The sequence below is a fragment of the Xyrauchen texanus genome, chromosome 37 (assembly GCF_025860055.1).
Source record: "Xyrauchen texanus isolate HMW12.3.18 chromosome 37, RBS_HiC_50CHRs, whole genome shotgun sequence".
Taxonomy (NCBI): Eukaryota; Metazoa; Chordata; class Actinopteri; order Cypriniformes; family Catostomidae; genus Xyrauchen; species Xyrauchen texanus.
In genome coordinates this window covers 23255382-23271281 of record NC_068312.1, presented here as the reverse complement: position 1 = coordinate 23271281, position 15900 = coordinate 23255382, and the positions used below count along the sequence as shown (strand labels likewise).

The 15900-nt window shown below is 35.3% G+C and overlaps 3 protein-coding genes across 6 annotated transcripts; 1 reads left to right on the top strand and 2 right to left on the bottom strand.

Moving 5' to 3' along the window:
* Positions 1-309: 309 nt before the first annotated feature.
* Positions 310-7755, bottom strand: LOC127630784 (histone-lysine N-methyltransferase SUV39H1-like). Its single transcript, XM_052108554.1, has 6 exons — positions 7725-7755; positions 6238-6419; positions 3807-4460; positions 3239-3385; positions 2921-3050; positions 310-2286 (listed from the first exon to the last, which is right to left on the bottom strand). Exons 1-6 carry the CDS (start codon positions 7741-7743, stop codon positions 2153-2155), a joined length of 1266 nt encoding a protein of 421 aa, XP_051964514.1. The 5' UTR covers positions 7744-7755; the 3' UTR covers positions 310-2152.
* A 797-nt stretch (positions 7756-8552) lies between these two features.
* LOC127630790 (putative protein 2) lies at positions 8553-10230 on the top strand. 4 transcript variants are annotated; one of them, XM_052108572.1, is made up of 6 exons: positions 8553-8603; positions 9011-9111; positions 9233-9324; positions 9461-9569; positions 9762-9893; positions 10084-10230. In XM_052108572.1, the coding sequence occupies exons 2-6, from the start codon at positions 9016-9018 to the stop codon at positions 10222-10224; spliced, it is 570 nt and encodes a 189-aa protein (XP_051964532.1). In that variant the 5' UTR covers positions 8553-8603; positions 9011-9015; the 3' UTR covers positions 10225-10230. The 4 variants fall into 4 exon arrangements, with proteins under 4 accessions (XP_051964532.1, XP_051964531.1, XP_051964534.1 ...); XM_052108571.1 differs by lacking the exon at positions 8553-8603 and adding an exon at positions 8613-8649; XM_052108574.1 differs by lacking the exon at positions 8553-8603 and adding an exon at positions 8620-8662.
* Positions 10231-12656: 2426 nt separating this feature from the next.
* Positions 12657-15686, bottom strand: LOC127630793 (transcription initiation factor TFIID subunit 10-like). Its single transcript, XM_052108576.1, has 5 exons — positions 15375-15686; positions 13631-13785; positions 13492-13556; positions 12925-13039; positions 12657-12804 (listed from the first exon to the last, which is right to left on the bottom strand). Exons 1-5 carry the CDS (start codon positions 15505-15507, stop codon positions 12715-12717), a joined length of 558 nt encoding a protein of 185 aa, XP_051964536.1. The 5' UTR covers positions 15508-15686; the 3' UTR covers positions 12657-12714.
* Between the last annotated feature and the right edge of the window lie 214 nt (positions 15687-15900).

Here is a 15900-nt window from a genome sequence, read left to right as displayed (position 1 = left end):
TTTAAAAGCATGCCCTGAGCATCTAAAAGGTCATACATTGCTCTGAAGTCACAGCATCGAGTTACCGGGTGACTGAACACCACTGTAACAGTGATGGTAACACAGGTCCTTAAAGAAATCTTTGACCCTTGGTTCCCCTTTTCTAGACCTTGACCAAAAAAGTAGTTACACTTTTATTACTGAATTAATATATGGATGGGTAACCAAAACAAGCGCACAAAGTGGACAGATGTAGTGCTTGACAACCAAAACATGTTCACTTCTTGAGCTTAAAAAAACAATACACCCCAACTATTTTCATTGGCTTGATTAATTTATTTGTCTTTTAGTGTACATCCTTTCACATATTAGGATGATTAATCAAAATGATTGAAACTTTGGTATTGACATTATACAAACAATATTCACAGCGCAATGGAACTCATGATATGATTTAATAATCAAGGACACCAAACATGTTCTCAAGTTTATGTTGAACATGCATGTGTCTGCTCTGACATAAATGTGAAGTCATGTGACAACATCAAGGCAACTAGCCCCCAATACAAAACTAATAAAAATAGCAAGTGGTAAATTTTAAATATATACATATGCACATATTTTGTTTTACTCTGTTACTTTAATGAGGATGACACATTCCTGAGACTGTCCTATCAAATGAATCTAACTCAACATCCCAAAGTTGCACTGTCCTGCTCTGAAAACTGCCTGGATAGTAGTAGCTAGCAGATAGATCTGTAAAAAACAGCATTCAAGCTCTTCTGCTTATTCATACATCCTTTTGTTTAAAGTCCAGCTCTCAAATACAGCCTCAGAAAGACCAAATTGATAGTAAAATGAATATATTTTGACACATGGATTGTTAGACTATATACAAATAAAATCCATAAAGACAACATTATGCATGTATAAAAGACTGCAACTTGTGTTGGTCCACCATTCCTCAGTCTGATAATGTTGCGCCTTTGTACAATAATAGTACAATTTCACCCCCTGGTGAATATTTCAAGACAAAATCATTATATGCTTTAAAGGGAATGTTCACCCAAACATTTGTAATTTACTCACCCTCATGCCATCCCAGATGTGTATGACTTTCTCTCTTCCGCTGAACTCAAATAAAGATTTTTAGAAGTCAGCATAAAGGTAATCCATAAGACTCCAGTGGTTAAATCACTGTCTTCAGAAATGATATGATAGGTGTGGGTGAGAAACAGAACAGTATTTAAGTCCTTTTCTTTGTTTATTATAAATTCTCCTCCCTGCTCAGTTAATCTCCACTTTAACTTTCACAGTCTTCTTGCATTTTTGGTGATTCAAAATCGTCATGCATATCGCCGCCCTACTGGGCATGGAGAAGAATTTCTGGTAAAAAAAAAAGGATTTAAATACTGATCCGTTTCTCACCCACACATATCATACCGCTTCTGAAGATATTAATTAAAACACTGGAGTCGTATGGATTACTTTTCTAATGCCTTTGTGCTTTTTGGGGCATCAACATTTTGGCACTCATTCACTTGCATTGTATGCACAGACTGGAAATATTTTTCAAAAAATCTTCATTTATATTCTGCAGAAGAAAGAATGTCATACACATCTGGGATGCCATGAGGGTGTGTGAATAATGAGAGAATTTTCATTTTCATGGGTGAACTATTCCTTTAAGTAAAGGGCATTTTAAAGCATTGATATTTTACACTGAACAGGCACCTAATAAAGATACTTGTTAAAAACAGGGCTACAAAAGTAAAAAAAAATTAATGCTACAAAAGATTGTTAAAAGGAAATTTTTTTACAAATAAAAGCAGGACAATCAATCTACTTAAAACTGATAAATTGTACATTTATGACAATTTTGAGGAAAAAGAAAAAATACAAACATCTGTACATTTAAAATGTCCCATATGGTCCCCATGGTGTCACAACTTTTGAGCATTATCCCAAATATGATTTTTATTTTTTACTGACTGACAATTAACAGTTATTACATTACTTCACTCATTGAATGAAAAGCTGAAGTTGATCTTGGGGAAATAATAATAAAAAAGAATAAAACAAAAATCTTAAATTCAATGAGGTATTTGATAATACCTTCCGAAACATTTGCCATACCAAAGATGTTTATCTGGACTCAGTGTGGCAACAACCTCTAAAAAAGGTACTTTCTGCATGTCGCAACCCCACATTTGCACTCCATGCGCATGCGTTTCTTAGGAGAACCTGGAAGTCCTGTCAAACTGAAATTAGAATCCATCTTTTCACTCTCGGCATCTACTGGATCGACTGAAAAAAGAGAGAGACATTTAATTAAATAAAAGTCTACATTGCTTAGATATATTCATAATCCAAATACAAATTAATCTTTGTTGTGTACATTAGGGCAGTTTATACTATTTATTCATACCATTTCTGGTATGGTTTTCACACACAGAACCTAATGTAAGTCTCTCATTCACAAATGTATATTCAAACGTGGTTCATCAAGACCCATCACGCCATGTTTGGCGTCCAAAACACCAAATGCCATTGCTTCTTGCGTGTTTGGAAAGCAAACATGATGCGCCGAATTTGAATAAAAGTTTAATAAAAGCCTAAATTTAAATTAATATGCTGAAGAGTGCATGACATTTGAGAGCTATAACAGAAATGGATATAGAAAACATGGAATAAAGCACTTAAGTTGTATGTGCTACTTTTATGATACAGCTATGGTGTGCTGCAGTACTTTGTCCTTTTTGGAGCTTGACAACCACTGGTCACTATACTTTCTTTTCATGGAAAAAAGCAGTGTTTTTTTGTGTTTCACAGAACACGGAAAGATGCATGAGTTTGGAAGAAAATGCGTGTGAGGAAACAAATAAAATGTTTGGTTAATTTTTTTAAATGTTTGGCTTTCACTACTCAGCTACACACTTACTCTTCATTTTGTAGTCAAAGGTGAGCTCCTCTCCTGCCTTTATGCCACGTGTGGCGAAAAATGCTATCCGTGGCAGTCGCTCATCCAAGTTCTCAATAAACACATTATATACCTGGAGGTTGGGGTCACACTGTGTGGAGACAATGTAGGGAACATATACTTCACTATACTGAAATTATAACATATTTTTTATACATACCAGTAACTAAAAACTGTCCAAAGAAGAGTAAAATTTTTTGTTTACTAATATTCCTACAGATTAAACAAAGTAAAACAGCTCTGAGGTCGTTTACAATATCCAAGCTCAAATTCACTCACGCTGTGGTTGACAAAGTGGGAGATGTTTCCGTAGTGAGCAGCATCCACCGTGTATTCGTCGTCCACATAATCCAAGTCAAAAAGGTAGGTTGCTCCTTCTTTATCATACACATGACCTCTCCGTTCTGCTTCCTCTGTTGTAATGATCTAAAGCAGAATGGGAAAAAACTGGTCAAACAATTATGCAGCCAGACTCTCTTCTGAGAAACAAATAATCAGCCAATCACTCATGACAAGGTGGAAACTTTCAGTTGCTTGATAAATGCAATATCTACTAGAGAATCAAAATATGTATTTATGATAACACTAAAACCTTAAGCAGACAAAACTGCAGCACTCAAGTAAAAATGATTGAAATTAGGCAATTCTGCGATTAAGCCAAAATGACTTAATGACACACCACTAAATATAAATGGGAAACCATTTAGGCCTAGGCTTAATTAAAAAAAACTGACTGATCCTATATGCAAACTAGCACAAATACTTGAGTGTGCCAGTGTGACATTTGATATCAGATTCAGACTGAGCAAAAGCAAATATATGGCTCGAACACTTCCACACTTCTCACCTCCCCAACATACTCCATGACGAAAGTGTTCTTGCGAATGCGTTCCATGGTTCGCACCCCCCAGCCCCTACCATTGTCTGTCCTAAAAATGCAGAGGGAATATCGAATGCCCCTCTGCACTATTCTGTTGGGGCAATCCAGGCCACAGCGGCACCGTTTGTTGCACTCATAAATGGGCAACCCTGGCCGAATGCGCACCTGGCCCAATTCATTGTAAGCAAACTTGTGCTGCGAAGCTCCAGCACAGCAGCCATCCGCGGGGCTGCCCAGGCAGTCTGTGCAATCACAGCCCACAGCCACTTCATTGAGCATGATCCCATCACCAACTTTATAGTCATTTATGTATGTGAAGGTCTTAGGTGGGCCTTCTAGGTCGATCTGGTTCCTGACGTAAATGTGGCCTTTGTGGGCACCCAAGCTGTTGAGGTGCACCTCCCACAGTGCAAGGGTCTGCCTGAGTTTTGCCCGCTGGACGAGGTGGAACGCAGTGCCGGCGTCTAGCTTTTTGGGGATGACACGCTTCTTCTGTCTCTGCATTTCTGCATTCAGGTCCTCCCAGAACTGGTTAAGCAGATCTACGCACTTCAGGTTCTTCCGTGGCTCCCATGTGTTGCTGGATTCGGGGTAGCCCCTCCATTTCACCAAGAATAACTCCTGTGAAGGAGGCAATAGGACTGATTGGTAGGGGCACACACAGAATGTACGCCTGCAAACTCAGCAGAAAACCACTTTGCATGCTGATCAACCATTAACGGTATAGTACTCTTAGTACTTTTAACATACTTTACCATATTTAAATTAATTCCACAGATTTTACACTTAAAGGGATAGTTTACCCAAAATCATTTAGTTACCTCATGCCATCCCAGATGTGTATATCTTGATTTCTTGAACACAAACGAAGATTTTAAGAATATCTCAGCTCTGTTGGACCATACAATGCAAGAGAATGGTAAACAAAACTTTTAAACGCTAAAAAAAAATATAAAAGCAGCAGAAAAGCAATCCATACAACTCTTATCCATGACTTTAGAAGTGATATGATAGGTGTGGGCGTGAAACAGATCAATATTTATGTACTTTTTTTTTACTATAAATTCTACTCCCTGACTGATAAGTGGCGATATGCACGATGAACGTGAATCGCCAAAAACAAAAGAACTTCTTTTAGGAGAGAAGAGCGTTTAGTCAATCTTAAAATCGGTTGGTCAAGATTACGATCAAAGAACATTTCAAATCAGCAATACAATCTGACAATACTGCTACCATAAATTGTGATTCTTCACCTCATATAACGCTAAAACATGGAATTCTGGCTCAACAAAAACAATGTGTGAGCACTTCTCTATAAATGAACATTACTGTTTTCTGCACACAGTGAAAGTGCAACATGACAACAAGCACTTTTAATCTACTTGTTTCATCCCAACCTACAATTACATGAATGATCACAGGGAAAGCACAGAGGCACATTCATCTGATATCAACACCAGAGAAGTGGTATGTAAATGTACGGTGTTTACACAGCTTGTTGTTTGACTTGATTTCTAAAAAATAAATAAAAATATGTCCAAATGTCCAAAATATCCCACGATCCACAACGTGAAGTTTTAATGAACTCAAATATGTATTTTTAAAAGTAATTCATTAACAGGCATTAAACAATTCACAATTTCATACAAAACATTGCCTAAATGTATTAAAATACACTAAACTAAGACTATTTTGAGAGGAAAATGGCAATAATTGCATTTCTAAAGTGTAATAATTTTAATTATATTTAAACAGTAAGCTACACGCACATCTTATTTGAAGTCACGTGCATTTTGCGATATTAACATTAGTGATTAATCAATGAATTGATCATGAATTTCCACAAATGTACAATGTACAAATGTCTGGAAATTGACATGCCTATTTGTAGTAAAAAAGGACTTAAATATTGATCTGTTTCTCCCCAAAACCAATAATATTGCTTCTACAGACATGGATTGCTTTTATGATGCCTTTATGTGCTTTTTGGAGCTTCAAAGTTTACTTGCATTGTATGGAACAACAGAGCTGAGATCTTCTAAAAACCTTCGTTTGTGTTCAAGAAATCAAGTCACACATCAGGGATGAGGGCAAGTAAATCATTTTTCATAATCAATTCATTTTTCAGTAAACTATTCCTTTAAAAATCAGCAAAGATTATACAATTATTAAAATAGGTTAAAAAAGTTATGATTACATCTGGGCCAGCTCACCAGCCTAAAATAATATTTTCAATCACTAAAAACAAAACATCTTTCTCTGCAGCTACAGAAATAAAAGATACACAGAGGATTATGATCTAATAGTTCACACTACACTTATCATACAAAATCAATGCATTGTCATTTTCATCATAACATAGGCCTAGTCATTTTAAGAGGCAGAGTTTTACCCTCACCTGTGTTGTTTGTGTCCTCCCCTCGTTGATGATGTTTCTTTTGTAGTCACAGAGGTATTCCACCTCATAATCACACAGATTTTGTTTGTTGATGCCCATCTCATTGCATATCACACCCTGCTCTCGACAGAGCGTCTCCAGCTGCTGTGAAGTAGCAATACATGCAACCCTACAAAATTGACCTGCAAAACAGTTAACTGTTATTTGCATGAAAAACAAAGGCGTAAAATGCCAACAGACTCAGACATATTTACCAACTTTAGATCAGCATATGCAGTAAACTGCTGAAAAAACTAGTCTGATGACGGGTCCTGTAAACCATGACAGAAACACCACAGAAAAAACTACTTTGTTTTCCTATATAATCCTATCCTACTGATCCCATGTAATTAGTTTTTGAGAGAGATTTAATTTGGATTGTAATGAGTGCACCAAACATTAGAGCATGTATTTTATTCTTAAACATTTTCAGAAAGAAAAAAAACTGGGATTAACTTTATGATGGTTTAATTTTGAAATATGCATTACTTGATTTGTATGATAAAATGACTGTGATTTTTGCAAAACACTAAATATATCAAAGTAGATATTTTTTTAAATAAGTTGGTGATTTACAAATCATTAACAAATATGGTAGGCCATTTTTATGCATTTTGCCATTTTTTTAAATCTACTTTGAAAATTAACGTGTCCTCTTTCTTTTGATTGTAATTTATTTTATTTGTATGCATTTGTTCCTGCAGCTCATTGTCGTTTTTGTCACCAAAGGTCTGTTCTTGCGCATATATATATATATATATATATATATATATATATATATATATATATATATATATATATATATATATAGAAATACATAGCTTCTTTTTCTTAAACAGATTTCAAATACAACTGGATCAATTTGTCAGCCTGTTATAAATATTCTATAAAACTCCACATGCATCAACCAATCGGTCATTTAACTAGCTAAATACTAATTGTCATAATGCAAATATGCCAAAAGATTCAGTGAACCTAACGATCAGGAAAAGTGGGTAAACAACTACATAAGTAAAAGGTTGCATGATTGTTGTCTAGATAAAGTGTCAGGCTTCCATGCACACGGTGTTGGTTTGATTTCTCGAGTTTACGGAAAAGTTAACAAAACAGATATTTGGATATGGCAAACTACTGAGTGTGCAAACCACGTGTTGCATTTTTTACTCTGCACAACGAAATAAGAAATGTATTTGCAAAGAAGAAAGAGAAGTTAGACTGCGAAATTCACAGCGCGCTTGTTCAATGTGTTCCTGCATAAGCGCGCGGGAGCCTTAACATCGACCTAATTTTAAGTTGTATGAACAACTTCAGCAAAGTTACCTCCGTAATGGAGTGTCTCTTCCCGGTGTTAATAGGAGAAGCAACTCTTGAACCAATAGCACAAGTAATTGGTCAAACATATGTTGTGTTAACCGTTTAAACCAGAGATTAATACGATATATTCTTACCTTTCAAATTTTCCGCCATCTTCCGACCTTCGCCACAATTATACGATTGAAAGGCTGTTCGGTGATTGGATGCAGCGCAGTCTGAGTGACGGTTAAAGCAGCCAATAGAAACAAAATATTTAAATCGACCAAACTATGGGAAGTCTCATGATTTAAAACAAAGTTATTTTTAGCAAGTACGTCCACTCGGAGGCAATTTTTCCATGTAAACAAGCACCATACAAGTACAACTCCTATCTACTTTAACAAGCAAAGTCCCAAATCTCTAAAATGATTAGACAAGATCATGATCAAAGAGTATATTTCAAATCAGAATTTATTGTATTTTTTGTTTTTGTACCTCAAATTAAACATTAAAGAAAACAAAAAACAAAACGTTATTTTCCCGACTTGTCTATCTAATGCGCATGCGCGTTCTCGAGTTGATTGACAGGCAATGTCTATTTCTAAAAGGCGATTTGCCATTTTAGATATAATGCGGGACTTTCTTTTCTACATCCGTTGACAGTCTTAGTAGAATGGCTCTGGGTATTATCAATGTTCAAATATGTAAAGGGACTCCGAAATAATGTTCACATGCCGATGTTTGTGTTTGATCGTCCATTTTCATGCCTGTAATGTTTGCAGTTGCAATACATTGCAGGCAGGCAGATATTTATGTATTTATCCACTTTGATTATGGCGTTATTCCAAAACTGGGTAGAATGTGTTTACTGTTTATGTGTAGTTGTGATATAAAGTTAAGTCATGTTATTCTGTTTATACTTGAGAGTATGTAATAAAATCTTAGTTTGTGAAGTCTTTTAAGTTGCCTTTCACCGGCTATGGGGCGGGGCAAAGAACTCATCCCTCATAAACACTGAAATTTATGAACTTCCGGTAAGTAGGGTAAATGTAAACAACTGTTTGATGGACGTTGATTCATGTAAATATTTAATGTTCGTCTATATCTTTACGTTAACGTTTTCTTAATTTAGACGCATCTCAAAATACTAAATTGTGAAGGAAAAAGACTTAGACAGAAGAACTGAGGGCTGGTTTATCTAAGCATAATATAAATGCTGCATAAGCCACTCAATACGCAAGATGATCAGGAATAAATTGTTTGTTAAATAGGAATAAGCCTTTAAACGGATAGCAAGTTGTTGCTCTTGCTTTCATTTATTTGGTTGTATTCGTCCAATTTCATTTAATTATGTCTCAATGAAACAGGATATGTTTTCACAATTATATGCTTCATACCAGCGACTATCTGAACTGCTGAAACAAATGATATTTATGTACAGATATCATGTCGTCCAGCATTGCTCGAGATCTCCAGGCACCAGCACTTATTCTGGTGTTTCTACTTCTCATACAACTCGTATCACATACACATGCAGATAAGGTACTGGATTCCCCTGACACATACATAACTGTGTTTATACTTCACACTTATGACCCTAGTATTTTCCAACATAAGTCAAATGTCTTCCAAACATGACACCTAATATGTTCCTGTCACACAGAGTTTTGAAGATGTGCGATGCAAGTGCATCTGTCCACCCTACCGAAACATAAATGGACATATCTACAATAGGAACGTGTCCCAGAAAGACTGGTGAGGGTCTGGAAATGTGTATTGCAAATAATCTTTGAAGAATACGATTATTGTCTGTGATTTAAATTCTACACAGATGTGTGAACTGCCTCATACTTATGTCTCTGATGATCGCTTGTGAATTTGTTGTTTGTAGTAACTGTCTGCATGTGGTGGAGCCTATGCCAGTGCCTGGTCATGATGTTGAGGCCTACTGCCTTCTTTGTGAGTGCAAGTATGAAGAACGAAGCAGCAATACTATCAAGGTATTGAGCAACTTCCAATAATTAATCCATGTTTAATGTTACCCAAGGAAAACACACTTTCAATGAAATATACGTTTATTATCTCTCTGTTCTCTAATTTCTTTAATCTAGTTGTACAATTTAAGCAGAGATGGGTATCAAAATTCAAACCACATGACATTGTGTTGTCATAGCCACTATCTTCTTTCCCAGGTGACTATTATCATCTACTTGTCAGTGGTAGGAGCTCTTCTGCTCTATATGCTTTTCCTGCTTCTAGTTGATCCTCTGATCCGCAAACGTGATCCCTACATCATGCCATTGCAGAACGAGGAGGATTCAGAGGCATGTGTACATCTACTGTATCTATTTGAAAAGTTTGATTCTTACTTTGCACCAATTTCAAAGCAAATTTTACATTGTAAAATTAATAATAAATAAAGTAATTTTTTTTACTTTTAAATTGATTTCACATGCCTAAACAGACCCCATGAAATCAAAATAGGTGTTTTATATCATTCGTCTCCTTCTACAGGATGTGAGGCCTCGTGTGGATGGTGAACAGGGCCGTGGAAATACGGTGCTCGAGAGGGTAGAGGGAGCACAGCAGCGCTGGAAGAAACAGGTCCAGGAGCAACGCAAGACTGTGTTTGACCGCCATAAGCTGCTCAGCTAAACCATCAAGCTAATTTTATGAGCATAACGTTTGTCAGTGGGTCTGATGTCTGTGCATTGTTATTATAATCTTTCAAAGGCTGGTTTGATTATATCCCACCTACATATTGAAGCTTGAGCTAAGAAAGCATAAAGCAACATGTTTAAGTTGTTTAGAATGCTATGAAGTTGATTTACCATCATCTTGCACGTAATTTAAGTGAATCATTCAACTTCAGTTTGCCACACTGCAGTGGTTAGCTTTACATTCCTCATCTAATAGTTTGAGTGTTCTCCCTACTGTGCTTTAAAGTCAATTTGCAAAGGAAGAAATTACTATGCAACGCAGTGTAATTTGGGAACACTGATGTTGAACTGTAGATAATCTTAATAGTTGCGCTTATGAATGTTTAGAATGTCATTGCATCTGTTTTAGTTTTACTATAAGTTACCTAGAAAAATTTATAGAATGAGACCCATTATTGAGAATTGGGTGTTTTTTTATTTTTTATTTTTGATATTGTTTAATAATTTAATTATTAATTATTGTTTAATTTAATCACGTGTCACAAGCATATATCTTAAGTTACTTATTTTAATTACCTAACTTAAAAATGTATATATTCTTCATAATAGTAATGACAAGAAGTCCATAAGGGTCTTAGTTGTCATTTACTTGCAACGTTTTTTGTTGTTTGTTTTTGTTGAATGCTCTCTTTTGCAAACATCCACCTCAAAATGTGAAAGATTTTTAGAACTTTTTATTTGTAACTGTCTTTGCTTGACTATCATATTTGCTGCTGTAACAATGTATTTTCCTGTTTGTATCCAAACATCTTGCATCTATTTTACAGCTGTACAATCCTTGCTTATGTGAAAATGCATTACAACATCAAATATACAGAATGTTCTCAACCTGTGTACACGTTTGTTTTAGCAAATTCACCATGCAATAACAAGAAGAATCTTGTTGTCAAGTTATGACTGTAACCCAAATTGATGCTATAAGCAGGAATGGACTGAAAATGGTGAGATAAGCCTGTATTTAGTTAGAAAACATCCTTATCACCAAATATATCTAAACTTTGGATCCAGTAAATATTCCCTTCTGCTGTATCATATACAACAAATAAAACCTGAGGGTGGATGAGGCTTAGGACCATACTGAAGATCTGACCAAAGTTTTTGCCAAATTGGGAATCTCAATTTTTACAATACGAGTGAAAAGAGTGAATTTCCATTTCTTTTTGGTGGGGATTGAGAAGGTTTTGAATTGGGATTTGAATTTGAATCTGTTTGGGCTTGCCCTTTTTATATTTCATTGCAAACTACAATATTTTGTTGTTGGGATTCCACTTTGTAGACACAAAGTTGTTTGCTTGCCTTTTTAAACAAATGTCTATTAAGGATTAAGAAATCACAATGAAATAAACAGGAGAGTTAGACCAGTGTTCAGATTTTTCTCTACTATTAATAATGCAACACATTACAACTCAAGCCTCATATGGTGTGAAACTATATCCATAAAGCAGAGGAGGGTGAGGTGTGCTTTTGGAAAGTGGTACAGTATGTATTGATGCCACCCGCGCCCCCCAGGGAATTTATTTAAAGAGAATGTTATTGATGTCAACATGTCACAAATGGTGTGGTGTAATCCAAAAACTCAAATAAGCTTAAAAGGAACTGTTTGACCAAAATTGAAAATTATCACATGATTTTCCCACATGCATCACAGATGTATATGACTTTTCTTCTTCTGCAGAACACAAAGATATTTAGAAGAATATTTCAGCTCTGTAGATCTGTTTTAAAGCATGTGAATTGTGGCCAGAACTTTGACGTTCCAAAAAAGCACATAAATGCACCATAACATTTATCTAAACGACTCCAGTGGTTAAATCTCTAACATCTGAAGTGATATGATAAATGTGATTGAGAAATAAATTAATACTTAATTCCTTTTTTTTTCTTTTACTATAAATCTCCACTTTCACATTCTTCTTTTGTTTTAGGCAATTTGCTTTCTTTGTGCATATCGCCACTTACTTGGCAGGGAGGAGAATTTATAGTAAAAAAGGACTTAAATATTGATCTGTTTCTCACCCACACCTGTCATATAAATTCTGAAGACACAGATTTAACCACTGGAGTCCAACGGTTACTTTTATTATGCCTTTATTTTCTTTTTAGAACTTCAATGTTCTGACTACAATTCACTTGCATTGAATGGAAAAACAGAGATGAGATATTCTTCTAAAAACCTTTGTTGGAATTCAGCTGTAGACAGAAAATCATACACATCTGGGATGGCATATGGGTGAGTAAATGATGAGAGAATTTTCATTTTTGGGTGAACTATTCCTTTAAAGAAAATACAAAAAAAGCTGCTATATCCCAAAAGGTTCCACTTCTTGCCTAGTGTGCTGATCTTCCCGCACTACAGGACAATTTTTTCAGAGCTTTGATGTGACAAACACAATTCCAGCAGTCTATGTATGTGAGGCACATCTCCTCAAATGAAGTAGTGAGGTTTCTTAACATTTATGCCATATTCTGACAGTGCTGGAGTCAGATCTTCCATTGTCAGTGTGTACTTCTTGTCCTGTAATTAATTATAGTGTAAATAAGAGATAAAAATGACTTGTAATACATAATGAGATATACACATGTATTTTTCTAAATGTTCAATATACACAAATGTATGGATTCTGAGAGCTCAAACCTTGGCTTTGTTTCTGGAGCTTCCAGAGGCTGTGCCTTTCATTTTGCAGTGCTGCAGTGCATCATTTGCAATGTCTGAAATGAACTTCTGAGATGCCAGTGAGATGAGACGGATTCTATCAAAACAGAAGGGGATAATGTTGTTTTAGACCATGTTGTTTATTAAGAGTAATACGTTTAAAAACAGTTAAAGCATGGGCTCTTTGATGACTAGTATTAAAATAATTTGCAAACATGTTATGCATGTTAAAATAATTTTTGATGTATAATATTATAATTCATGTAACAAATTACAATAATCAATACTGGTCTGGCCCATTACTAACAACGCACCACTCTTCATAAGAAGTGAATATGTAGTTTGAAAGAAATGACTATGACAGACTTTTATCTTAAATAAAAAGAGTAAGAATTGACCTTAGACTCAAAATATGTAGATTAAAGTTTGAGAACTTTGGTGCAATTGAAGTATCAAAGCTTCAAAGTTTCAGCATACACAGAGGGCTTAAAAATGGTCTTTAGAACTAATACAGAGCAGCTGTGTGAGAAAACATCAGTTCCAACTCACATTCTTGGATCTGACGCTTCAAAACCAGCTCGATTGAGGTAGTATCCTGTAACTGCATCTGGGATCTGGAACACAAACTGTTTGTCAACAGAGCAATTCAAAACGTACCATCAACAAGCAAAAGACCTACTGCACTCACAGTGGGTGTGTAGTCCTCCAACTGCATCAGGAAATCAGCCAGTGGTGTCGATGAGATAACAGGCTTTACATCGCCATTGGTGATACCTGTGGGCATATACACGCCGTTTGACACGGCCGAATCAGATGGGGTTGCCATGGCAGCCGAGGTGGAAACTGAGAGACGACAAAAGAATGACAGACATTCTCAGACAGGTTAAAGCTGCACAAATAATATACATTATCACCATAAATATACAATTTAATTATGTGTTGTCTATGAGTTTCCCTAATCCTCATAAAAGTCCCTAGATTTGTGGGTATCAATTTTACTATGCTCACACACACATTTAGCTATTTGGCTTAAATGTATAGTTCACCCAAAAATGAAAACCGACTTATTTACTCACCCTCATGCCATCCCAGATGTGTATGAATTTCTTTCTTCTGCTGAACACAAATAAATATTTATTTGAAGAATATCTCTGCTCTGTAGGTCCATAAAGGACAAAGTCAGCATAATCCACACGACTCCATGTCTTAAGAGCTGCATAATTCTGGATAAATTGAGAATCATGATTTTTTTTTTCTTTTTCAAGATTGTGATTTACAAAACCTGGACATAAGGGTACTGAACAAAGTAACATGTATTGTACTAGAGGTTCAGACAAAATGATCTCTGCTTCAATCTATGCAAAAATGCAATAAAGTTGTAAATCAAATATAGACATTTAAAATGTCCTAAGTTCACAAGAGGGCACAAGGAATACATTACAAACTAAACACTACCTTGTTATTATTGAAAAATAAATAAATAATAATAATGTTAAAAAAGTGCATAAAAATAAAGGAAACGATTTAGCCTGATTATCACGTGCTAAGTAAAAAGCTAAACGAGTGGAAAAAAAGCTTCCTTAACAGTTTTATGTTAACTTAGTTTTGCATTTTGTTCTTATTTTACTTAAAACAAATCAATAAAATAAAAACAATATATATATATACATATATATATTTAATTTAAAACAATGTGGCCCTTAGTGTCTCTTGTAAAAAATTGCTTCAATCTTTTAAAGAAATTATTCAAGAACCAGTAATTAAATAGAGAACAGAGTAAACAGTGCTTTACATTTTTAAACACTTAAAAAAATTATAATATAAAACATTAAAAAATGGAATTTAATGCAAAACGAAACTACTTAAATAATTGACACTCTTTACTGTGTGACAGATCTATATTAATACTGATTTGATGCAGTAAGAATGCATGAATGCCTATAACAGACAGCATGCAGCTTACATACATTTAGACACCACACAGATCTTATTTTACTATAAATTCTACAACCTGTCAGGTAGGTGATGATTTGCACAACGTGTGTGAATTGCCAAAAAAAAAATTATGTGGAAGGATGTGGAGTGAAAAGTGGAGATTTAAGTAAAATATATATATAAAGACATAAATATTGATCTATTTCTCACCTACACCTATCATACCGCGTCTAAAGACGTCGTTTCGAGAATTTTTGCTGCCTTTATATCCTTTTTCAGCCTTCAAAGTTCTGGCCACCATTCACTTGCATTGTATGAACCTACAGAGCTGAAATATTCTTCTAAAATCTTTGTTATCAGCAGAATAAATAAAGTCATACAGATCTGGGATGCATGATGGTGTGTAAATAATGAGATAATTGTATTTTTGGGTGAACTATCCATGAGGCTTAGAATGATGTCAACTTCAAACTGTTGTAATAATTAATTATACCCACCATTACTGCTGCCGACCGCAGGTATGCTGCTGGCATTCGCGGCAGAGGTGCTGTTCGGGACGCAGTTGCTGCTGGATGTGATGGATGCCGCTGCAGCTCCGGTCTGTCCTGTTTGCGGAAGATCTACGTTCATCTTTTCTGCTTAACTTCACTATTCAAATACTGTAGATATGCAAAACTAATCATACGCCGTTAAAAGTAAGGAAATATTAGATCGTGAAAATGTGTGCGGTTAAAACAGCGACATCAGCAAGTATTCACCCTCTGGAGAAAAATATTTACAATGGAGTTGGATCACGTGATCAAAACTTCCGTGCGCGACTTGTAATAAAGTCCGGAGAGCTGCACAGGGATGTGGCCAATAGTTCCAGGATGGATGACGTCTAAGCAACCTTTATTATAATACTATATTAGTATTATAATACTATATTAGTATTTGGAATTTGGATATGATTATAAAACACATTTTAGCCTACAATAAACCATATTTTAGAATTTTTTACCTTGTCTCTCTCTATTATATTTC